At 39.1% G+C, this 22,443-nt stretch overlaps 1 protein-coding gene across 1 annotated transcript in view; it reads right to left on the reverse strand.

Annotated features, from left to right (window-relative positions):
• Positions 1-498: 498 nt before the first annotated feature.
• The window catches only part of LOC105459212 (homeobox protein aristaless-like), a 121,909-nt gene continuing 99,964 nt past the window's right edge, over positions 499-22,443 (reverse strand). Inside the window, exons 3-4 of the mRNA XM_011705050.1 lie at positions 12,287-12,332; positions 499-1,139 (exon numbers count right to left, since the gene is read on the reverse strand). Of these exons, the coding sequence (XP_011703352.1) occupies positions 558-1,139; positions 12,287-12,332 (628 nt within the window). The 3' untranslated portion in view covers positions 499-557. The remainder of the gene's footprint in view (positions 1,140-12,286; positions 12,333-22,443) is intronic.

Below are 22,443 nucleotides of genomic sequence, written 5' to 3' on the forward strand. Positions count from 1 at the left end.
ATTTTTTGCCGCGCAGAACATATTGGAAGTAAACACATTAAAATCATATTCGATGATAGATTTTTTTTTTTACGGAAAACGGAACTTATCACATGCCTTTCTATCTTTCGACGCTAAAGAAATCTGCTCCGTTTAACACAAACGTGCTAGCACTCACTACATACAGTTTGTTTACCACGAAACTCGATCACACATTTTCCTAAGTTCGTCGCGGTTATCAATAACGGACCGATCAACAACACTCGAATCACAATCTGACCAATGTGGCGTTAAACGATCTAAAATCGCCGTGTGTAGTTGAACATCACATTTGCTGTGCTTGCTGCAACATTCGATTAAATATTTTGATATTTGGTTGAGATCCTACGTCACATTGAGCAAACGCTGATTTAAGTGTGTGTTTAAGAACTTCACGAAGTTCACTCACTTGACTTAATCTGCCGACATTCTCCGTGCGGAGGAATGCCTGCCATCCAGTCCATCGGATCCACGACCGCCCGAACCGATTCAGGACAGACTGGCGCTCGTTGTCTGCCGCACCTGACCCCGGCAGCGTTTCAACTTATGAGATCGCCGTTCTTACGCAACATCTCCAGCTGCATCTCGTACTCGCGGGCTTTGAGTCTCAGCGAGGCGATGCTGTTGGTCCTCCTGTCGATGTCCGGTAATCCGACGCTACCCGTAGGCGAGCTCTGCGGCGAGGTGGCCGTCGGCGGCGGCGGGGGTGGCGGCGCCACCGGGGGATGCGACAGGGTTATCGCGGAGGCAGGTGGCGGGGGCGGGGGTGGCGAACTGCGCACCAACTTCGGTCGCTGCGCCGCCGATATGTTCGCGAGCAAATTCTGGAAGGAGGCGGCGGACGTGTACGGCAGGGGCATGCCGGGCGGCAGCAGCGGTGGCGGGGCCCGATGATAGGGATGAGCGGCGTAACTACCGGAGAGGACCGGGCCGTGACCCAGCGGCGGATAGCGAAAGGCCTCGAAGGGCTTCCTGTGCGGGAAGTTGACCAGATGGGCGAAGGGGTTCGGCAAGGTCGGCGCCACGACCGCCGACGGTGGTGGGTACGGTGTGTAGGGATGCGCCTGGGGCCCGACCTTCTCCTGTTTACGCCACTTGGCCCGCCGGTTCTGGAACCAGACCTGGAACACATGATGAACGAGCGGTCTGATTAGGCGCCGTGTTCGTTCGTGGAAGGCTCTTAGGCCGCGGCGATAACAGCAGAGTCCGGAAGGATTCTTTTTGCGTCCTTCGGAATCTGTCGTATTACGCAACCGCGCGGCGCAGTCAATATTTCGAATAATAACAGTAGCATTAATGATCAGCTGCGTATCTACGGACCGATCATAACAAAAGGAATATTCTGCAATTTTCTTACCAATCTTTTTTGCAATAAAAAAATTTATTCTGCTATTTAAATATATATAATATATAATTTATATGTATAATTGTAATATTCAATTATTTTTGATAATCAGAATATTTCCTTCGCCTTTCCTAATAATAATTTATAACATTATGATATATATTTAAAATACTTGATAACGTTTTATATAATATCTCCTTATTATGAGTTTTAAACGTTTTAATGTCGATTGCCTTTGCAATTATCGCAACGAAGAAATAATAGAAGTAAAGATTTAGATCTCGTTTAAAAGTTTCAAAAAAGTCGTTTATTCAATTCCGGGTCAGAAAAGATAATCGATAGGTACTTTCTTCCTTGGAAGTTGTTGATCCGCGAGAGTTCGAATTCCGGTTACAGTGACGCATTCTCCCCTTTTTCAGGAAGGTAGAGAGCAGCGTATCATTACCGTCGATGCTCTAAGGAAACCGAATACTGCTGCCAGGCAGAGATCTCTCAGGATCTCTGCCCGTCCGCGTTTCTCCCCCTTCTACCAGCCTCTCTTTTTCTCTCTTCTTTCGTTTGTCTCTCTACCTGAATTTTACGTTTCTCCTCGAAAATTAACAAAATATTAGCTGTCGTAAAACCGTTAGGTTAGCGATCCCTTGGCCCACTTTTCGTTTCTGGCAACTCGAGATACTCGGAATCGGCATCGCTGCGTGTCAAATTCGCAATGTATATATTTTTGTATATGAAGCATTTTGAGAGAATACAAATATGAAAATTACATTATTAATAATACTGTGCTCACATGAGAGCTTTTTGGTTTTATATTATCGTGCAAATAAGTGTTGCAATTGCTCAATTGTAATATTCAATAAATCACTGCAAATGTACTATTAGTCAGTCGAAACCCAGACAACGTCTAACATCGATGCATAAGACGTCTTTTACTGTCTTTTAGTCATCTTTTAGATAGTTCTTGTAGAAGTGTCTACAAGATATTTGAAAGACGTTTTATGTGTCAATTTTAGACTTTGTGCTGTCTAGGAAATAATATAAATGAGCGGAAATAAGTAAGAATACATCGATTATGCGTCAATTTTAAACTTTGTGCTGTCTGGGAAATGATATAAATGAGCGGAAATTAGTAAAAATACATCGATTATCGTACATGATTATATGTATAATGGATACACAATTTTAGTACGAAATCATTTAATTTATTCTCTTTACAGAATGGCATCAAATTCTAAGAAAAAAAAATTATAAAATATTTTTGCAATGAATAAAATATTCTTAGAATAAATAAAATATTTTCAAAATATTTAAATTGTTAAATAATTAAAATATTAAATATTTTTACAAAGTTTTTGCTATAGTCTTACAATTAATTGTGAAAAATATAACAATGTCATTGCTTTGTTTTACGATTTAAAATGCTCTGCTCCGTTTTATGGCTTAAACGCTCCGCGAACAAATCAGAGTTTGATGGCGACGTAAAACCTAAGAAGATTGAATTCTAATATTTGTAAATAGAACTTGGACAACGAATACGAATCGCTGTTCGTGATGCGCGTCCACCGGGTTCCAACGCATTCCATTCCATTTCAACGCGAGGCTTCCTCGAAGAGACCCGGAGCTCTAATCAGTTCAGCGGAAGTCCGTTCCTCCTCACTCCTTCGTCAATCCGTGTCCCTCTTCTCTTTTCCCTTTTTCCGTCACTTTTTCATGCCTCCACTGCGTCCTATCTCTGGTTGTTGGGTCGATTTTATGCCGTGCGCGTCCCGACCGAACGCAAATAACGTATCGCCGATTTCGTTTTAATATCAGGTCGCGCAAAAGAAGGAAAAAGAAAGAGAAAGAGGAGACGTGTCTCGTGACTGATCGCAATGACGGACGGCTTAGGACAACAACAATTCAACTTATCCAATCTCTCCCGCGCGCGCGAGCACCTGCTGCGATTCCGGATTTTTGTTTATCATCGTTTCCGCGGTAAAGAACGGCCGCGAATTCCAAGCGCGGCTCGTTACGTCGATTGTTCGAGTAGAACTTTTCGAGAAGCGGCCATCTATCCTGAAAGCTATCCCGGGTCTTTTATCGTTTCCGGTGAGGGAGATGTTTCATGTTACCGCTTCAGAAGCGCGACTCTCGAGATACTTTCAGCGAGAATTCTCGTCAAGTAATCGCGCGAACAGTTCTCCATCTTCTGCAAAGTTTCCTCGCTCTCTGACTGCCATTTCAACTGTATACTGGATTGAATTTCAATTCATCGTGTTTATTGTGTGAAATCATTTCTCTGAAACTTCTTGAATACACATTTTTTATGCATTTATTCATCTTTCGATTAGAAATTTCTTGTAATAATATTAATTATTCTTCAAGACATGCAAATTAAGATGAAAGATACAATAATTAAAAAATACTGTTATCATTAGATCTTTTTTTTACTAAACCAATTATTTTATTATTTGTTTTCTATACCTATTTTATGCATATATATTTTGTATTTTACTTTTATATTTATACGTATATATCATAATTTTCGATATCATATTTTTCTTCTAACTTTATACATTTTGTGCCGAAGAGTCGAATGGCACGTCACGTTGGAGGAACGTGACGGCAATATCGTATGTTGGAAAATGATGTCTCTTCTCTTCGTTCTCTTCAACGGCCGTAAGGTCGCGTAATAGAGAAGACCTTACACGGCTCGCTTATTTTTCCCATTTACGAAGAGAAATTCACCTCGTTTTCCGTCGACATGCGATACTCTCGCGTCGAATAGAACGAGTGCGCGTTCCACATTGCCGTGACTCCGGCTTTCGGCAGCATCACGGATTTGGGAATCAAAAGTACCGCCGCCGAGTGATGTAGACACTCCCAATACGGTTCGTCATGGTGCGGCCTCGTCATCGTGTGGACGGAGGATAGACGTATGCCCGGATGACTTTGCGATTTGACGATCGGCCTCGATCACTGGCTCACCGCCGGCGAGGCGCGGCGACGGGCGGCGGCGGCGGCGACGACTGCGAGCGCGTTCCGTGAGATCCGTGGATTCTATCCCGCATGGTAGCTCGCTATCGAGAAAATGATTTCGATCGATTTGCTCGATCTGAGATTCTATCCGATCTCTGATATTCAGATCGCTCGCGAGATCGTTTTTTGTTTTACAAAGAAATCGTATGCTTTATAAAATAACAGGACTATTTGTGAGCAATTTTAAGTATGGCGCTGAAAATAGGTTTTAGATTTTTGCTGAAAACTTTGTTTCCATTCAGTGTCTCATACGTTCACACGTATTGATGTCTAAAAGATGATCGTCGATATTGCCGCATATTATTATAATATTAATGAAATGTTGTTATCGTCTTCTTTCTTCTAAAATATTAATATATTAATTTATATTATAAAGACTCATTTTTATTTTAAAAATTTTCGTGATAATTATATTATATCTAATATCGTATTATGTGTGTATTTAGACGTGTAATTGATAGATTTTAATGACTCGAACTAGACGTAATAGATGTGTTCCCAACAATATCATTTAAATCAATCATTCTGCCAAGGGGTCGAATCTACGAGCGGTTAAAGACGCGAGATTTACGATTGCGCAATAATCGATTACAATCCCCATATTTATATTTTGATTTTTGTTGCTTCGAGGAGGAGAGGCATCCGAGCCGAATGTGCGCGTTCCGCGTGTACCGTCCGCCCGCCTCGGAATCTCGCCTAGACATACGGGAGATTAGAGGCTCCCTGGCATCGTTAGGGTAGAGAGAGGAAGGGGGGGTCGCGGGTGCCAGGACCCCCCACAGCGAACAGGATTGCCCCCAGCAGGGCGCTAAACATCTCCGACTCTCCGCTTTTAAAACAAAACGCAACCACATCGCCGCCGGAACCTACTCGGTTTCGTGCTTAATCGTGCCGCATTAATTACACGAACGCCGAGTACGTTCGTTTCTCCTGCTTCTCCACTTCAATCTTTTCCTCTCTCTCTTTCTCGCTCTCACTGGCGAAGAAGATTTTCCCGCGCGTTCGACACACGTATAGATACTTTCTCGGGCGAATCTTTGAACCCTTTCAGACTTAAATCGCGCTTGTAATCGCCTGCTATTGAAGAACTCAGCTGAAAATAGTCGCGACGCACGATTTAATAAATAGATTCTGCGAGTTAATCTTATGTCTATTCGTTACATCATATTTGTAATTGCGATTTAATTGAGGAATTCAGATGGAGTTTATTTGAAGACATATCCTGAATTTTGTTTCTCCGTTTCAATAATTGAGAAAAGAGTATATATATTTTATTATTTGTTGAATATCTCGCAATATTTTTCCGGAGATGATTTGAGAAGAAAACAGATACAAAACACAGATATAAAAAACTTGACTTGAGATCCAACAGTACAATTTTAAAGTGTTAATTCGCTGCAACATTTTTTGCGGAGATTTAATAATTTTTTTTTAAATCGATTTATTGTAATCATACAATTTTACTTTTATCGTGAATAAAAATCTGAAAATGATAATAAATTAATATACGTAGACAATTTCATGATTAAAACAGATAAATTTTATTCTATAAAAAATGGATTTAATAATTTAATAATTTTTTAAATAGAATAATTAAGTAATTTAATTAAATCGTCATTAAAAATTATTTACTAAGCAATTGTCACAAATAAAATTTGTTATTACATGTAATACATTTAATATAGATATATTTAGATTGAAGCAAATTCTATTGATAATCAAAATTTAAGTAACAATATTTTCAAATATTTTCTCAATCAAGTGGCTTAATTATCTTACGTGACGCTAATGAGTTTGCAAAACAAAGCGCAAACTACCATTAATCAAAATAATTGGATATGTAAGGAAATTTACATTTATTTCATAGTACGTTACATATTTCAAACTGCGACACATACACACACACATACAGAGTTAATTCGTACACGCAACACCGATCTTCGCGTTTATTTGTTGCGTATATGCAATGCATCACTGTACGCTATACACGGGGTTACCGTTGTATCATTCGCATTCTAAAATTCGAGCCGGTAAGCAGCAGCGAAAGCTACGTGTATCATTACGTTATTACCTCTCGAGATGCAATCGTGACGAGTACTGGGAGAAAACACGATCATTTCTTGCATGCTTGTAACAAGTAATATTCGCGCGATTGACAAATTTCTACGTTTCACAACGAGTAATAATTCGTAAACGTTTCGAGACAACGATTAATTGAAGCAAAAAACTTAGCGCAATTATTATTAGTATGAACCTAAAACGCGATACTGTGTTCGCGATTTGAATTATATGCCGATTTCAGCGTCTATAATTTTCAGGAGAAAACGTGGAAAGTAATACACAAATAACTAGATATCACAAATGATATCCAATAGAAAGTGATAATACATCCATTGTTTATTTAATATGTCAATTGAAACAAAAAATATTTAATGTGGATTTACAAAGCGTTAAGTATTTCGAGATTGGCACGCGATTTTGATAATTGCCGCGGCGTAGAGCGCGCTATTGTTTACACAAGATCGCTGCGTTATCACTCGTACGCAGTCCAGGTAGCGGCGCTCTCCGCATGTCATCGTATTATGCCTTGATTCGTAATATCCCTCAATTGATTTGCATAATCAATTTGCATAATCAATTAATTTTCACGATTAAAAACCATTACTCATAGAAACAGATATTGTTGAAATGACGCTGGAATCGAAGCGCCAGACAAACATTTATTTGAAAAACACGACAAACAAAAAATTCAGTGCAATAGTTACTTTTTCAAATATTACTCAATTACATCAACATAATTGCAACTTTATTATTGCGCATCGGTGAATACTAAATTATCTTATATTTCAATGGATCTGTGAAAATATAAATATAAATAAGATCTAACATATGGCCAATAATTTAAGTTGAAGGCATAAAAGTATGTCAGATAAATAAAATTAAAAAAAATAAAGTCGTAATGTGACATTTAATAATTATTTTATCGCATATGTAATATTGCAAAGAGTTCTATAATAATTGCACAATGATTTAATAACGGCAGCTTTCACGAAAATAACTGTTTTGCTTTTCGCAATTAGCAAAGGATATACTATTAATTAATCTCAAAAGTTAATTTGAGTTATTATTTGATTTATGCAAATATACATATTTCGCGACAAATAACAATCTATGCGAAATAAACACATTCTTGTTTTCGTAGCAGACTTTAGAACAAATTCTCTTAATTTCGAGTTTAAACATTTCGATCCAATATCTCCATAAATAAATATGTCAAATAGAGATTTAACATAATATACGAAATGCACATATCGTTTTCAAAGTTTCCAATAACTTCGAGGGAAAGAGAAAAAAAAGAAAAGATTCAAAGGTAAAAAAAAATTAGTTTGCTATAAACATACACGTCAAACGGGTTTATTCCCTTCGTTTGCCGGCCACCGAATTTGCCGCGAAATCGATTCGCAGAAATGCGACGTCTCGCGTGTACATATCGAAAGACAGATGTCGAACGAAACGTATGATATTTTTATCTGCAATTCCAGTTTTTCCTTGCGCAAGTATTTCCTTGCTTGTAGCAGAAGTTCGCGACTTGTCGATTATCTCGTCACACTTGGGGAGATCGTAAAAATAATTAATAGCCGACGTTGCAACAACTGATAATCACTTTGCCTAATAGCAATCTGTTATTCATGCGAGCGACAGGTTTCGTCGGCAAACGAGCCTGCGGGAAGGAACGGATTCATTATTCATTGAGAGCCGCGTGCGCAAAACTCGTACGTTCGATTAATACTCGAATCGAAAGTTGAGAATTTATTTGCTCGAGAATTAGCGTTTCTTACATTAGATGGACACGTTGCAGAAATATTTTCACGTACACAAATTAAGCGGTTCATTTTCAGGCGAACGTGAAACGAAGCATTTTTTAGAATTGAAAAAATTTTCATTCAAGATACAGAAGCGCTTGATTCGCAATCGAATACATCAGATAGATTTTATTTTAGACTAGCCTGTTTAAGAAACTGATAAAACATGACGCGACGGCACGTTTTTATTTCTGGTGAATCCGCAAACGTGATTAAGTTAGCGCTAATCCGCGACTATCCGGTCAGATTATTCTTTAATCTAATTTATCATTTTATGTAATTAATATGTATCAACTTTGTCACATGTAGTATTTTAGTAGTTTTAAAATTGTCCTATTTCACGTTTGCGTATAGAAGGCGTCAAATAATAAATTAATCCATTGAAATTCCACTTAATTTACTTCTTTCAAATTATTATCCGCGGTTTCTATTCATTACTTGTTTTTTATTTAATGTTATGGTACGTTTAACGCTATATAATGTGTCTTATAAATACGAATCGACGTCTTTAAAAGTCTCTGCGGTAAGAAGGCATTTTATTTTCTCAAACGATACTACGTGTTTCATGAATTATTAATAGCCGCCGATGATAGGTCATGTATCCTAATTTTTGATGCGCTGATGCGTACGGGCGAGGTTCCGTGCGCGTCGAAAAAAATCGCACCTCATTCTCCACGACGATATATTTGTCATGCATATTAATGACGGCTGACGGACAAGCGGCGACTAAATCGCCCGACAATCTAATTTTCGCGCGTTAGGACGAGGAGGAGAGAAATTTGTGGCGTTCACTTAAATCGTTTCTCATACGGTTTATAAATGGGTTTATAATATCTGTCAATAGATTCTTCGACGTATTTACCGATATTATTATCCTTTAACGAAAATACAAAAAAAAGTCTAATAACGTAATTATTTAATATCATCAATTGAAATATAAAGAGAAAATAAAATTTCTTGTCTTTTTAAAACTTAGAGCGGAGTTGATTTAAAAAAAAGTCGAAAATTTGAAATGCGAATAACAAATATTTAATACTGAAAATCAAAAGACTTTAAAATTTAAAATTATTTGATATATCGTTAAAGCCTGTTCGATTTCGTGTTTCCTGAGAGGCAGCTGTGTGCTAAAAGGTTAAGGACACCGCGATTGAATAAGTGCGCCTAATTCCTCGAAACGTTTTCGTAAACCAACACGCATAATTCCGCTCCGTTACGGCCGCGAGGGCAATTGACACCTATCGCGATTGAAAAGGGATGCAGCTTCGCGGAGCCGGTCATCTCACTGCAGTCGAGCGAGAAGAACGGCGCAAGGTCTCTCCGTATACAGGTTCAGGGATTCCTGAAAATTATTAACGGCACCGCGTGGAGTTACGGCAGGCGTGTCATTTCTCGGACGGAGCCAGTGGTTCTCATCGCGTGCGCACATCGCGCGCGAGTAATTCCCGGCCGTCAGTAAATCGGTGATTTGTGGTGGACGGTGACGGATTTGCAAGTATAATGAAAAGTGCCGGGTTAACGTTAAAGCGCCGTGCTCTCGCGACGCGGGGGAAAATAACGAGAAGATCGCATAGGGGCGCGCGAGTATGCGTGGCTCGGAGCCAGCAAGGGATGGAGAGTGAAAGGACGAAGCGAGAGGAAAATACGCGTGGGTTTAAAGGCGAAGGGGGGAGGAGGTTAGTAGGGGGGAGAGGAAGAAAAAAAAGTAAGTAAGTACCGGGAATAAATTAAACTAATTGAGCAAATTAGCCAGCTGTTCACGCAACGATGGCATACGGACACGCTCTCCTCTGTAAGAAGTCATCGTCGTCACGCAGAAAACGTGTATCCGTGCGCCCTTTTGAATAAACGAGTAATGCAAGTTATATCCATGAGAATTAAGAAAATTGGATGCTTAAATCAAAATCGATATTATTCATCATTAATAATGAATGTATAATAATATCGAAACTGTAGATTACATTTGAACATTTTATGTTAAATTAGTGCAGTATTTTTATGAAATACTAGAATCTAGTTCTGCACGAAAAGAACGATTTTGCTGTATTCAGATCTGAAAATAATTTTTGTTATACAATCAAAATAATTTTGTTGGAAAGTTAAACTGATTGCTAGAATATCAAAATAATTTTGTTGAAAAGTTAAAAATGCTTATCATTTTTGACTTTCCAATAAAATTATTTTAACGATTCAACAAAAATTATTTTCAAATCTATATGTAGCAAAATTTTTAGACCTTCCAGTAAAATCGTTCTTTCCGTGTGGATAATATTTCCTCTCTCTTTAAAATTGTAGAATAAGCTTGTGGTAATGCAATTTTAGCGTGCAATATTCCAGACATTATCTGACATAACAAGCTATTATTATATGTAATCAATTTATTAAGAGTTACTGCGATACATATGTATAAATTTTTCTAATTATTTTACAAAATTAAATCACATAAACAATTTAAATTTATAAAATGTTATAATATGAATTTATTTACATGTTACTTGCGTTCTGTAGGATATTTGTTGCAATATTTAATGTTTTTTTTTGCAACTTCTAAGTTTTTATAAGTTCATAATTATAAGTATGCAAAAAGAATTGAAACATTAAACTGTTTTAATCGTCCAGAACGATGATATTAATCATATACAGTACAATAATAAAAACGGATAAGAACCGAGTATTAATTTAATGTTTAGTATTTAAATATTTAAATTTATTCAGAATTGCGCGTGATTGTCGTTCGAACATATTAATGAACATTATTGAAGTTTAATGGCGGATGATGCGCGTTTCTTGCGTTGATCGTGAATGTCTTTAATGATCGATTTACGATATTATTCACATACAATTTTGAATATTACAACAAGAATTAATCTCTTTGCTTGATATGAGATCTGCACTATTACCAATCGTAATTTATTTCATGCAATAACATTGTTCTCTTTTTTTTACAAATTGAATAATTACTGAATAAATAATCATGCCGATTACAGATACATAGTATTTAATGACGTCAATGCTTAGAATTAAATTATCAATGATAGCACCTATACTTTTGTCATATAAATAGTTACCTATATATGCACATACATTATATATAATTCTTTTTCGTAACTTAAACATTTTATAAATATTTCGATAAATAATTATCTTCAAGATCAAGCATTTTTTAGTAACAATGAGCAGTAATCGTCCAAATGTTCCAATATACAATCGCGTGTTCAATAATTTTTTTAATAATAAACGGGCGCTTTGAAGAGGGTTGAGCAAATAATTAAAGACTCATGATCGGCGACTTGTACGTTGTTCGAAGGGTATCGCATTTCGCCATACATGGGTAGGCAAATTACAGGTGGGGGATACGTGACCGCGAGGAGAACTCAAGTAATTCTTAAGTAATTCTTCGCGCGCGCGCGCTCGCGGGCTTCAAAACTATTATCCAAACGAAATGTCAGAGGATACGGGATAATTGTCGTTACGCAAGAGACGTGCGATATTTTCGCCTTCGCGCCGAAGAAGACACCTAACCACATTATTACCGCCAATTATTGCCTCATTTTTCCAACAGACAAACTTTGACGCGCGCGCAGCTGCTTATTATTAAGGTGATTTTCGAAGTTACGCCATAATGTGCCAATATATATATAATTAGAGATAACTAATCAATTTTAGTTTGACACGCTATTATTCTTGTGTAGACACATCAGCGTCAGAGATTTATTTATCCGTTCTTTTAAACGTACGATTTAATAAATCTCAACATTTTCAAGTTCGAACAAGTTTGTAATATTCGCTTTTAATTTCAATTATTTTTTAATTATCCATAAGACTCTGTATGAAATAGAGTCCTTATATCCTGCACTTGAAAAATTAATTGAGAAAAGAAATTAAAGACCGTAAAGAAAAAAGGTGTCATATAATATGCATATATTGGGAGATAAATTTTATCTGCACGCGTTTAATAATTGCATCGGAAATGAGTCTACAATTTATCTATGCTGCATTATTTACTATTTTGTTTTACGCAAAAAGCAACGTAAGAGATTCCACTGACCTGTATCCGTGCCTCCGTCAGGCCGATCTTCATGGCGAGCTCCTCCCTAAAAACAAAAAGGAAGGGAATCATTAACACAAGAAAAAGGAACCAAGGCCGCACGTAGCCGCGGGCCTATTTGCGCGTGCGAGTTATCCGATTCTGCTATTGCGATAAACTCGAGTTAACGGAGTGTGAGCTTCGGCGTTCAAGTCAGTTCAGACATTATTATCCAACGAGTCCTGAACAGTGTTAAGCGATAATGATAAAATTAATATTTGCCATTTTTTTATGATTTTCTGATCATTAGTGTAACATATATATGTACACAGTATTATCTCAATATTAATTTTGTCACTGAAGTATTATCTTGTTTTATCATAGTTGATGACTACAGTACCTCGACTTTTAAACTTATTATTCACATTCAACATTAAAAAAAGGTCCCATTATATTAAAATATTATTATTTTATTAGATGGACACTATTAATCTCCTTAGAGATAACAACTTTACATAAAATTATCTTTAAATTGTTTAAATTGCTTTATTGTCGTTATTATTTTAAATTGATAGTTGTTGCTTCGTACTGAATTGTTATTGTGTACGCTCTCAAGAAGTTAAATATAAACTCCAGTATTTTAATGAATGACACTTCCTTCTGTCTCTCTTTTTTTTTCTAACTTACGTAATCAAATGGACATCTAAACGTTTGGGCAGTTAACGGAGTAAGTGCACGTAATTGCAACTGCAATTATTATCTCCCTTGAGTGCGCGATTTATTACTTAGGAACGCGATGTAATTTAACAACAACAACAAAAAATCATTTAGTTGTCTTTTAATAGTGCTGAGGAATAGCGGTTACAATCTGACCTCGTATCACATCCGTGAGAAAATCGCAGAAACCGTTCTACGAAATAGCCAGTCTGCCTCGTAAAAACGCGCGCGTTCATTACCTTAATTAGTTTTGCATCCGAAGCAGATTAGCCGACATAACGACGCACGATGGGTATTAATTGCATTATGTATCTCGCGGCATTATGTTTGATTTTCCGTTGGATTGCTACTTGCACGAGCCGTCGTGACGAGAGCTATTAATATCTATTACAAGACGATCAGAATCCGCGGCGACCGCGCCGCCGCGCCGCGCCGCGCCGTCGTGGCTCCGGCGGTGGAGATAGAATCTCGTTTCATATAGGTGACTACGCTCCCCAACGGCGTATTACGAATACGATTATCCGTGACTAATTGACCGGTCCGGCGCAGCGGTAATGACAAATAATTATTAGCTCGTGATATTTTACATAACGCCGATCATGTCATACGCGGTCATTTCCTTTCCGCTCGATTGAATTTCGCATCCTTCGCTCGCGGGCGCATATAACACGAAGTGTCCGCGTCTCATTTTTCTGCAAACGCACACAGCGCGGCGCGGTGCGGCGCTTGCCTTCGCGCAAAGTCGCCTCCCCTCGCCAGCGTTGTCCAGAAATCCGAGTCGCGCAGATGCCGGAGGCTATACTGATTAAGAGAGACGTATAGAATGTCCCACGTGTCGGAAAATTAATATCTAATATTATTTATAAGTGCAGAACCTGTAATCTAAAATCATGATAATTTAGCTATTTATCGCGAGTGTGCGTGGGTATGCATTAAGGATTACGAAGTGTCGCGCCGTACGTGCCGAGCGTGTACAGAAGTGACGAGGATTTTCTGTTTTTGCCCGAAAGGATGCGCGTGTCGTGTGTATATCGCATAATTATAACATATTCTTTCAGAGCGCAGATTAATAAGAGGGAAGCATTACGACCACGCGTTCGAGGAAACAGGGGGAATTAATAGTCATCGACTTTAATAATTAAATTCCTTTCGGTTGATTTACGTCGGTTAAGCGATTGCTCGCGCAGGATATGTTTCCAGTAAAGATAATAACCCGTATAAATCGCCGCTCGCATGATTTCACCGGAAATTATGCGAACACATTCCTAATTTTTTTTTCTCAACTGGGGAACGAGGCAAACCGGAGGCGCGAAGGAATTATTACGAAGGCAGGCGTGAATCGTGACGGGTGTCGATAATTCACATCCCGCACAACGAGAATTCATTCATTCCGGAAATATTCGCGATTTTCGCCGTTGTTGTTGCGATAAAGGTATCGGGACGGCGGCGATCGTGCGATCGGGTATACTATATCCGGCGGCGGGTATAGGAAAAGAAAGAAGAAAGGGAAGAGTGAATCAGGCAGTGAGACACCCCGCCGGGCGTCTCTCATCTCGCAGGCAAATTGCCCAGATGTTCCACGAAATCGCGAGGAAATCTCGGTGATTATGCCGCGCACAGAAGCTCTCGCGTCCGATCGCCTCGGATCTCGTGTTTAGGTGCATTTCAGACCTTCAGACGGTAGCTTCCAAAATTACAGGGATTTCGGGATGAGTCCGTAGATTGGCCGCGGTCCACGGATTCGTCCGGTTCACTCGTCGCGTCGATTTTATCATCGTTCGCTCGCCCGATCTCGTTGCATCCCGTCCGAGATCCTTTCGTTATTCCGACCGATCTTTCGAGCGAGAAACAAATCTTTCCAAATTGCATTTTAATCCTATATTGATATATCTTATTTTGAAAGCTGTGCCATTTTACAACTAGCGACTAGAAATTAATGTGTAATACATATATATATATATATATATATATATATATATATATAGTAGATTTTACTTTCTTAGAATTTAAATCACCAAATTGAGTTTATCAAAAGTTTATCCGGCGAAGGTGGTCATTAACAAAATAATCGAATGATGTTTATCCATTGATTAATCATTCAAAATAATTTTCATCATGTATCGCGTATCGGCCGGTAATTGCAAAGCGTATTCACGTCGTCAAATCATTTTTGATGGCCCGCGTACCGACTTATTGGAGGAAACGTAACTAGAAGACGCGCGTTCGTATACTGCCACGGTACTCTCTGATTACCCGTTGTCGTGCGCTAATGACTACTCTGGTGAACATAGTTGCAGACGGTAATTCGTACCTGCTACCAGGCGGCTCGGCTTCGTTTTCAATGAAACGCCGAGTATGAAAGCGCGCACCTATCAGCTGCTTCTCACGAAAAACAGGCTTGCGCCGTGAACGATAAAATTACGTGTAGTACCGTGGTTTCTCCCTCTCTCCCTCCCTCCCCCTCCCTCTCTCTTTCTCTGGCCGTTACATACTTCTGACCGCCTGTATGACTCACAAATACGAATGAATCGAGATTAGCAGTCCAACTACTAGATACTTGGCGACGCCAGAAACTTCCTACACGGTTATTTTAGGTGACATAAAATATATTTCACTTTTTCTAGTAAAATATAGGTACCATAAAGAAAATTACTATAACAGAACAGTTGGAGATTTTATATCAGACGCTTTCGTAAACTTCTATTGTGCCTTTGAGGATGAGGAAAGTGGCTTATACCGTTGTTCCGCCTAACGATTCAAATGTTTTATTTATCTCGTAATCTTTGCGTCACTTGTGGCCACTCGAGCGCGATATAATCTTTATAGATATGTGCATTACACGCACGGGTGCGCGAACGAAACACACACTGTCAAAGAGGCGGACGAGGCTCAGGCACCTTGGGGCCTCTGCGAGTAATAATAATTTAGCCTTTCCCTTTTTCCCTCTCTCTCTCTCTCTTTCTCTCTTTCTCGAGAGCGCGTTCGCCGGCGTCCTTCTGGATTTAATAAGATCACGAAATTTCGCGGTTAGACGGGCGTCCCTAATTACACCCGCCGTTCACCGAGACTCTCAGTTACCCTCGATTCGCGTATCATTATTATTACGTGTCCCTCTCCTAACTCCCTCGTCCACGGTGTGTCCTTGCCATGGGAAATGCCGCGAGCTTCGGAAAAGCCGCTTCTGACGGGCACGTACGCAAAAGATTAGTCGCGCATTCGCGACTTAATGGGAAATATGAGACCATGATGAAAACCTCGGTGTGCAAAGATCAGCGAAGTATCCGTTACATGTCCTAGTATTCAGTCTGAAGAAATACCTTTGTGATTAATCCGTAAATTCCCTCCCCGCCGAGGTAAAAGGTATTTGAAATTAGGTGAGGATAATGAGAGATCTTACGTTATACATTTTCAATTTTCATTTTTAAAACTCAGAGCTATTAGTCTCGATATATTTTTAATGTCAGAAGACAAATTGATCTCTCGTTTTCTCAGAATCAAAGAAATAATACAACACGAGAAATAATACAAATTTAAATTATAATCTATTATCTGCAACTATTACCGGTTCGTTATCGACTTTTACTGTTTATACAAAACAGGATACGTGCAAAAGACATTAGGAAGAAAAGAATTAATATATCCCGCATATATTACACACTATGCACACATGATACGTTACATATATGTGACAGAAAACACGTTTATTTCTCATTACGGAACACACCCCGATCGGCAATTAAGGCGGCCGCTACGTTCACACGCGTTGCAAAATAGAACATGACTAATCGCCGATTAATTGCATCAACACGATGATCACAGTTCCTTTTGGCATCCGGCTGTACGATTCCGCGGTGTGTTACGCGGAGTTTCTCGAGCGCGAGAGAGATCGACTTTCACAGATTTGGCGAACAAAATTGCCTCGCGCGAATAATCCGTAACAAAATATATTCTCGGAATCGATTGCCGTCGCTGAAAGGAAGTCCTTCCTGTCCTGCCCTGCGCAACATTGCGAAGTCATAGTAATCGGGTTGCGAGGCGCGAATGGATTTGCCATTTCGCAACCGCACGGTAGTATAAGCGCGAACCCACCGGCCGGCATCAAAAGAGGCCGCTAAGTGGATTAAAGGCAAGTTTCTTCGTCATCTTCTTCATCTAGTTCTCTTTCTCACTCTCTCTTTCTCTCTTTCTTTCTTTCTTTCTTCGTCTACCTTCTCTTCCTTTGCTACTCCCGCCGCGGCATCCTGCCGTTCTTATTTGCTCCTGCCTCGGCGCGAAGTCCTTCGCTGCAACCGCGCTTCGTCAGAAGTCACGGACGAAGGAAGATAATTTACTTAACTTACGTTTAATCGTGTTTGCGCGCTTATTTATTCGCATCGTTTGCGTCAACATTTGGATTTAATGCGCTTGGAATTTAATTCGATGACGAAATGATAGTGATTAATCATGACTCGTAATCACACGTTTAATGTGTGCGAAGGTTTTCTCTTTGCGGAAAACATATTTTCTATGTTATTTAAAAAAAAAGCCATATAAATATATTTCATAAAAAATTTCTTTCTTTATTTCTGAAAGGCTAAAAAGATGCTTCTAATAGCGTTGAAAAATGAAACATTTACAGGCTCAGGCATATTGCGTACAATATTTTTATAGCGTATTTTTATTAACTTTTGAGTATTTATAAACAAATTATTTTTTGTGATTATATACATATGTAACATTACATATGCATGTAGTAAAATTTATATATTTATATATATATTCATATATTATATATTTATATATAATATATGAATATATATATAAATATATAATATACATATATATTATACATTTATATATATATTCATATAACAAACAACCCTGACATCTTCGATCTTGTTTCAATAAATTACCGTGTAATGCCTCGTTTCCATGCAATTCAAAATCGATTCTTTCTCGTTCGATTGGCGTGCTGCGATGACTGCACTGTGTATACGATTCACATCTCGAGTATTGCGGAGATGATTACATTATCGTTAGATGGGAATCGAATTGAGATGAAGAAAAGAGACAGACGGTCTCAGGAAAAGTGTGTACGAACGAGACAGGCGCGACAGAGAATGCTCGCGGGTGCGTGAATGACGTTGCGCTGGTATGAGCAAGAGGCTTGGCGCGTGAGTAATTTGAGTAATTACCGCACAATTACATTATCTAATTAACCTCGGAGGTCGGAGCAACCGCCAGCTGCCGCGACGTGGCGGCCGTGATTGTCTCACTCGTGGCGCAATCGCAATTATTATTGTTTAACACGTGCGGCACGAAACCATTGGATTTACAGAAATCTGAATTCGTAGAATTTTGCATAGAGTTGCTACAACAAAAATTCGCGATTCTCTGCTTTGATTCTACTCTTCTTACGAAAGTAATTTAACGTCAAAAAATGTTTGACACAGCGAATATAAATATGATTAATTGAATATAAAAGGATTAAGCATTGAAGTCATTTTTAATACAATCATGATTAATAATCACTATCAATAATTGCGGGCATCGTCTGCGCAATTAATCGTTTCGTAGAAATGCATTAAAGAGGAAGCCACGGCACTATTGTCCTTTTTCTTTCTTTTTCATTATTCTCGTTATATACTAAGCAATCGTTTCCCGTGATCGCCGATCGGTCTGCAGGCCTTATAAACATTTTTTCCCAAGAGTTAGACCTGAGTCGAGAGTTCCGGGGTTTTACTTCTACAATATCTTCTCTCCAGATTAATGACGAGTTACTGGATATTATTCTGCTGTCATTAAGTTATTATTAATGGCAAGACGTAATTGTCTTGCCATCCGGCCTGAATTACGGAATATTTTTTAGTCACCTTAGGCGATATGTTTCTTTCCAACTTAAATTTTTATTTTAAAGTCTCTTTCGTAACAATAAGTAAAATATTAAATAATTTTCTGAAGTTAACAATTGCTCAGACTTATAATTGAAATAAATTTGATCACGCAGATTTTATCGGTACAAGAAATTTTTGTTTAATATTTACTCGCAGAAACACTTTGTGTCATTAAAAATCTAATTTGTCAAATTAGATTTGTATAAATCCTTGTATAAGTCCTTTATAATGTTTTATTTTTACATTGTTAATTTCTATAGTGCATTTTCGCCGAAAGCGAAAATAAAGAAAATGACGCATAGTCATTGTATTTGCTACGTGTGACTTTTAAAGAGGAGTTAAATAGTTGCGAGTTATAAAACTTACGCACACACAAACACGTGCGACAGTACGTTTCAGTCCATGTGCACTGTAACGATCGCGTTGAATAAACAAGTCTTGGAATTTGCCATTTTATCTTGACATAAATCACACATTGTAATTATCTCCACATAATTCGTATTTGCGTAAGCCGATATACCCTCTGATAAATTCGAGGTCTAACAAAAGACATGTTAATTATACTTTCAAAGTAGTTGTGATATCAGCATGTGTGATTGATATCATGAAAACAAAAATTAACCACTTCTTTGTCTTTAATTAGTGTCGATTACTATCGACATTATAATGAATATTTATTATATAAGTGTTTCGCGTTGTAATTAGAGATATAGCTAACATGGTTCAGATAAATAAAATAAAGTACGCATCGATTAATATTAAATAGATTTATAATAAACAAAATTTATATTATAATTATAATTTATATTTATAATAAACTAAATTATAATTGTATATTAATAAAATAAATTATAATTTATATTTATAATAAGCAAAAGATATTAAAACTAAATATAAAGAAAGTATTTGATATACTTACAAGCTACGTAAATATATCAGGACATTTAAATGTCAGCAATATACATTCGTACGAAAAAAAAAACTGGATAAAATGCAATGCAAAGAATGAAAAAATTTACTTAAAAAAGGATGGCATAAAATGGCAAGAAGATCATCCATAAAATACACATTTCTACGATCGGAAGATCGTGAACAGGGTTTATGCACACACGATCGTTATCTGTGACGTGGCGCAAAAAGAAAAACAGAGGACGACAAATTCGTCGACGAAATTCGAGCCCCGGTAATAAGCCCCGACGCCCGAAGCTCCTCGCCTTCCTTATACGTCGCCCCGAGAGACGCCTCCTTACGCGCGGTATCGATAATGTTTAATAACGAATCGCGCCGGCCGGACAAGTAATTCGCACTGACGAGGGGTGACAAGCGGCTTTTGCCGCTCGCATTATATTCCCGAGCGAGGATCCGCGGCATACCTGCCGCGACCGCGCTACCTTTGTGAGGAGCGAGGCGAAAGAGAGAAGCCGGTAGCCGGCTGCGTAATGCGTGCGTAATGCGCGCTTAATACGCGTACGGCGTGGAGAGCCAATTACTGATTGGCCACACTACCGCCAATCGGATGAGGGATGGACCCCGGGTAAACCTGTACTCTCCGCTCTCCTTCGCACTTCGCGAAGGCGAGGCCCTTCGTCCTGCCCGACTACGGAGCCCGTCTTCCAGGAGGAACGAGAAGGGACGATCTCGAGAGAGAGAGAGGTAGTCTAACAATCTTTTTCGTCGCTTCGAACGGAATTCGAACAGGCAAGATAGGATAGACTCGGAACGTTGACAGCAATAAAATGCTTAGAATGCCACACAGTTCACGAGTACACGATAGCTTTTGTTCATTGTTTTGTTTTCATAAAAAAAGAGATATTTTTAACATTTTTTTAAAGAATATCTCTGAAAGCTTTGACTTGATACTTGATACGCAGAATTCTGTTGTTTTAATATCATTTTTTCGAGAATTAAAATGAAGTAATTTTAAAATTTGAAATAACAAAATGTAGCAGCAAATTTTAAGCAGCACATTTATGTTAAAAATAATATCATAAATCTGTAGCTATTTAATACATTCTTACAAGTCCTCTTATATCTTTTTATTAATATATTATTTCAAATAACAAAATATTAATCTCTAAATAACAAGGAGAAAGAAATTTTTTATTATTATTTTGTACTGTATATTGTATAACATAAGGGTTCCGTATAATTTTTATCAAGTGGCTCGGTGATGTTAATGACTCATACATCTTTCTAATGAAGCAGTGATCGATCGAAAACAATAGAAAAAAAGGCTTGTATCGACTCTGTGTCATTTAACGGTGACGGGGATCCAATGCCGCTTCCGCGGGACGAGGCAACTTCGTCCACTAATTAACTCCGGAAGGCACTAATCTTATTTGTTGAGAAACGAATAACGGGTCGGCGGCGTTTCTAATCGGGAGCATGACTCGTCGTCGGTCGATTAATGACAGGAGGAGTTGCGGGTCCTGGACGCAGCGGAGAGCCCGGGACCAGAGGAGGGCTAGAATCGCGGTGGAAGGATCAAGAAGGAGGAGGGCGGAGGGGAAAGAGGGAGAACAGAAGAAGAGACCGCTCCGTGGAACTGGTTCCGTTCCATGGATCACTGGAAACAATCATCCTTATTAAACTCACCACCGGCCCACCCCGCGGATATAAAGGCATCCTTCGGAATGATTTACCGAGAAGCGCGTCGCGCGGCCCTTTGAACAGGTGGATCCCTCGAAACGCGACGCGAACAGAGACGATAAATTTTATGGATCCACCGGGCGGATAGATTGAGAACGCGCGCGACGGGGGTGGCCGCGCGCGATATTCCGCCGAGTCAGGTTTCCGAAGCGTGTATTCAGGACGAAACGGCGCCCGGCTGATCGGGAGTAATTAAGAAATCGAAAAGTCATCAAAGAGTTTTGTTGTAATTAGCTAAGGTATCCTCCTCCCCCTCCCCGACATTCGAAAAAAAATAGATTCGTATAATTAAATTGAAATAACTCAGCTTTTCTCTAACGTATTAATTTCCAACTATAATTAGAAAGCACGATATAAAAGAAAAAGATCGAATAGCAAGCCGGAGCGCGCGCGCAAATGTCACCTGGGCTAAATTTTGCCAATTGTATCGACATTGGTGTGAAAAACCGGCTGAAATGCCACGTTGAAAGTAACCGCGTTTAAACACGCCATACGTGTTAACGTTTACGAGGTTATTAATTAGCTACGTCGTTCGCCAGAAAGAAAGTAAGTAGCCGTGGCCGGACATTCGAAAAGACGACGAGGTCTCATCGCTTTAACCGCTCTCTCTCTCTCTCTCTCTCTCTCTCTCTCTCTCTCTCTCCTGGAGTTTACAACCGGGATAAAAAATTAAAACCAACAGAGACAGGTCGGGACTCGGGGACTGGTCGGGACCGCTCACGGTCGAACGATTAGTCCGCCGCCGTCGTCGGTAGCAGTGCGGGCCCGAGCCGCAACACTCCAATCTAAATTAGATCTTAAGAGCCCGTAAAGGCAAGTGGCCACGCTCTCTCGCGAGCCTACGTGGCAAGCCGGCTTTAAGTGCCATATAAACAGGACGAATCTGGTAATCCGCGCGCTCCCTCGCAAATGCCACTCGGGCCTCGTATTCGCGGTCCC

The sequence above is a fragment of the Wasmannia auropunctata genome, unplaced genomic scaffold, assembly GCF_000956235.1.
Source record: "Wasmannia auropunctata unplaced genomic scaffold, wasmannia.A_1.0 LD334204.1, whole genome shotgun sequence".
In the NCBI taxonomy this organism is placed as follows: domain Eukaryota; kingdom Metazoa; phylum Arthropoda; class Insecta; order Hymenoptera; family Formicidae; genus Wasmannia; species Wasmannia auropunctata.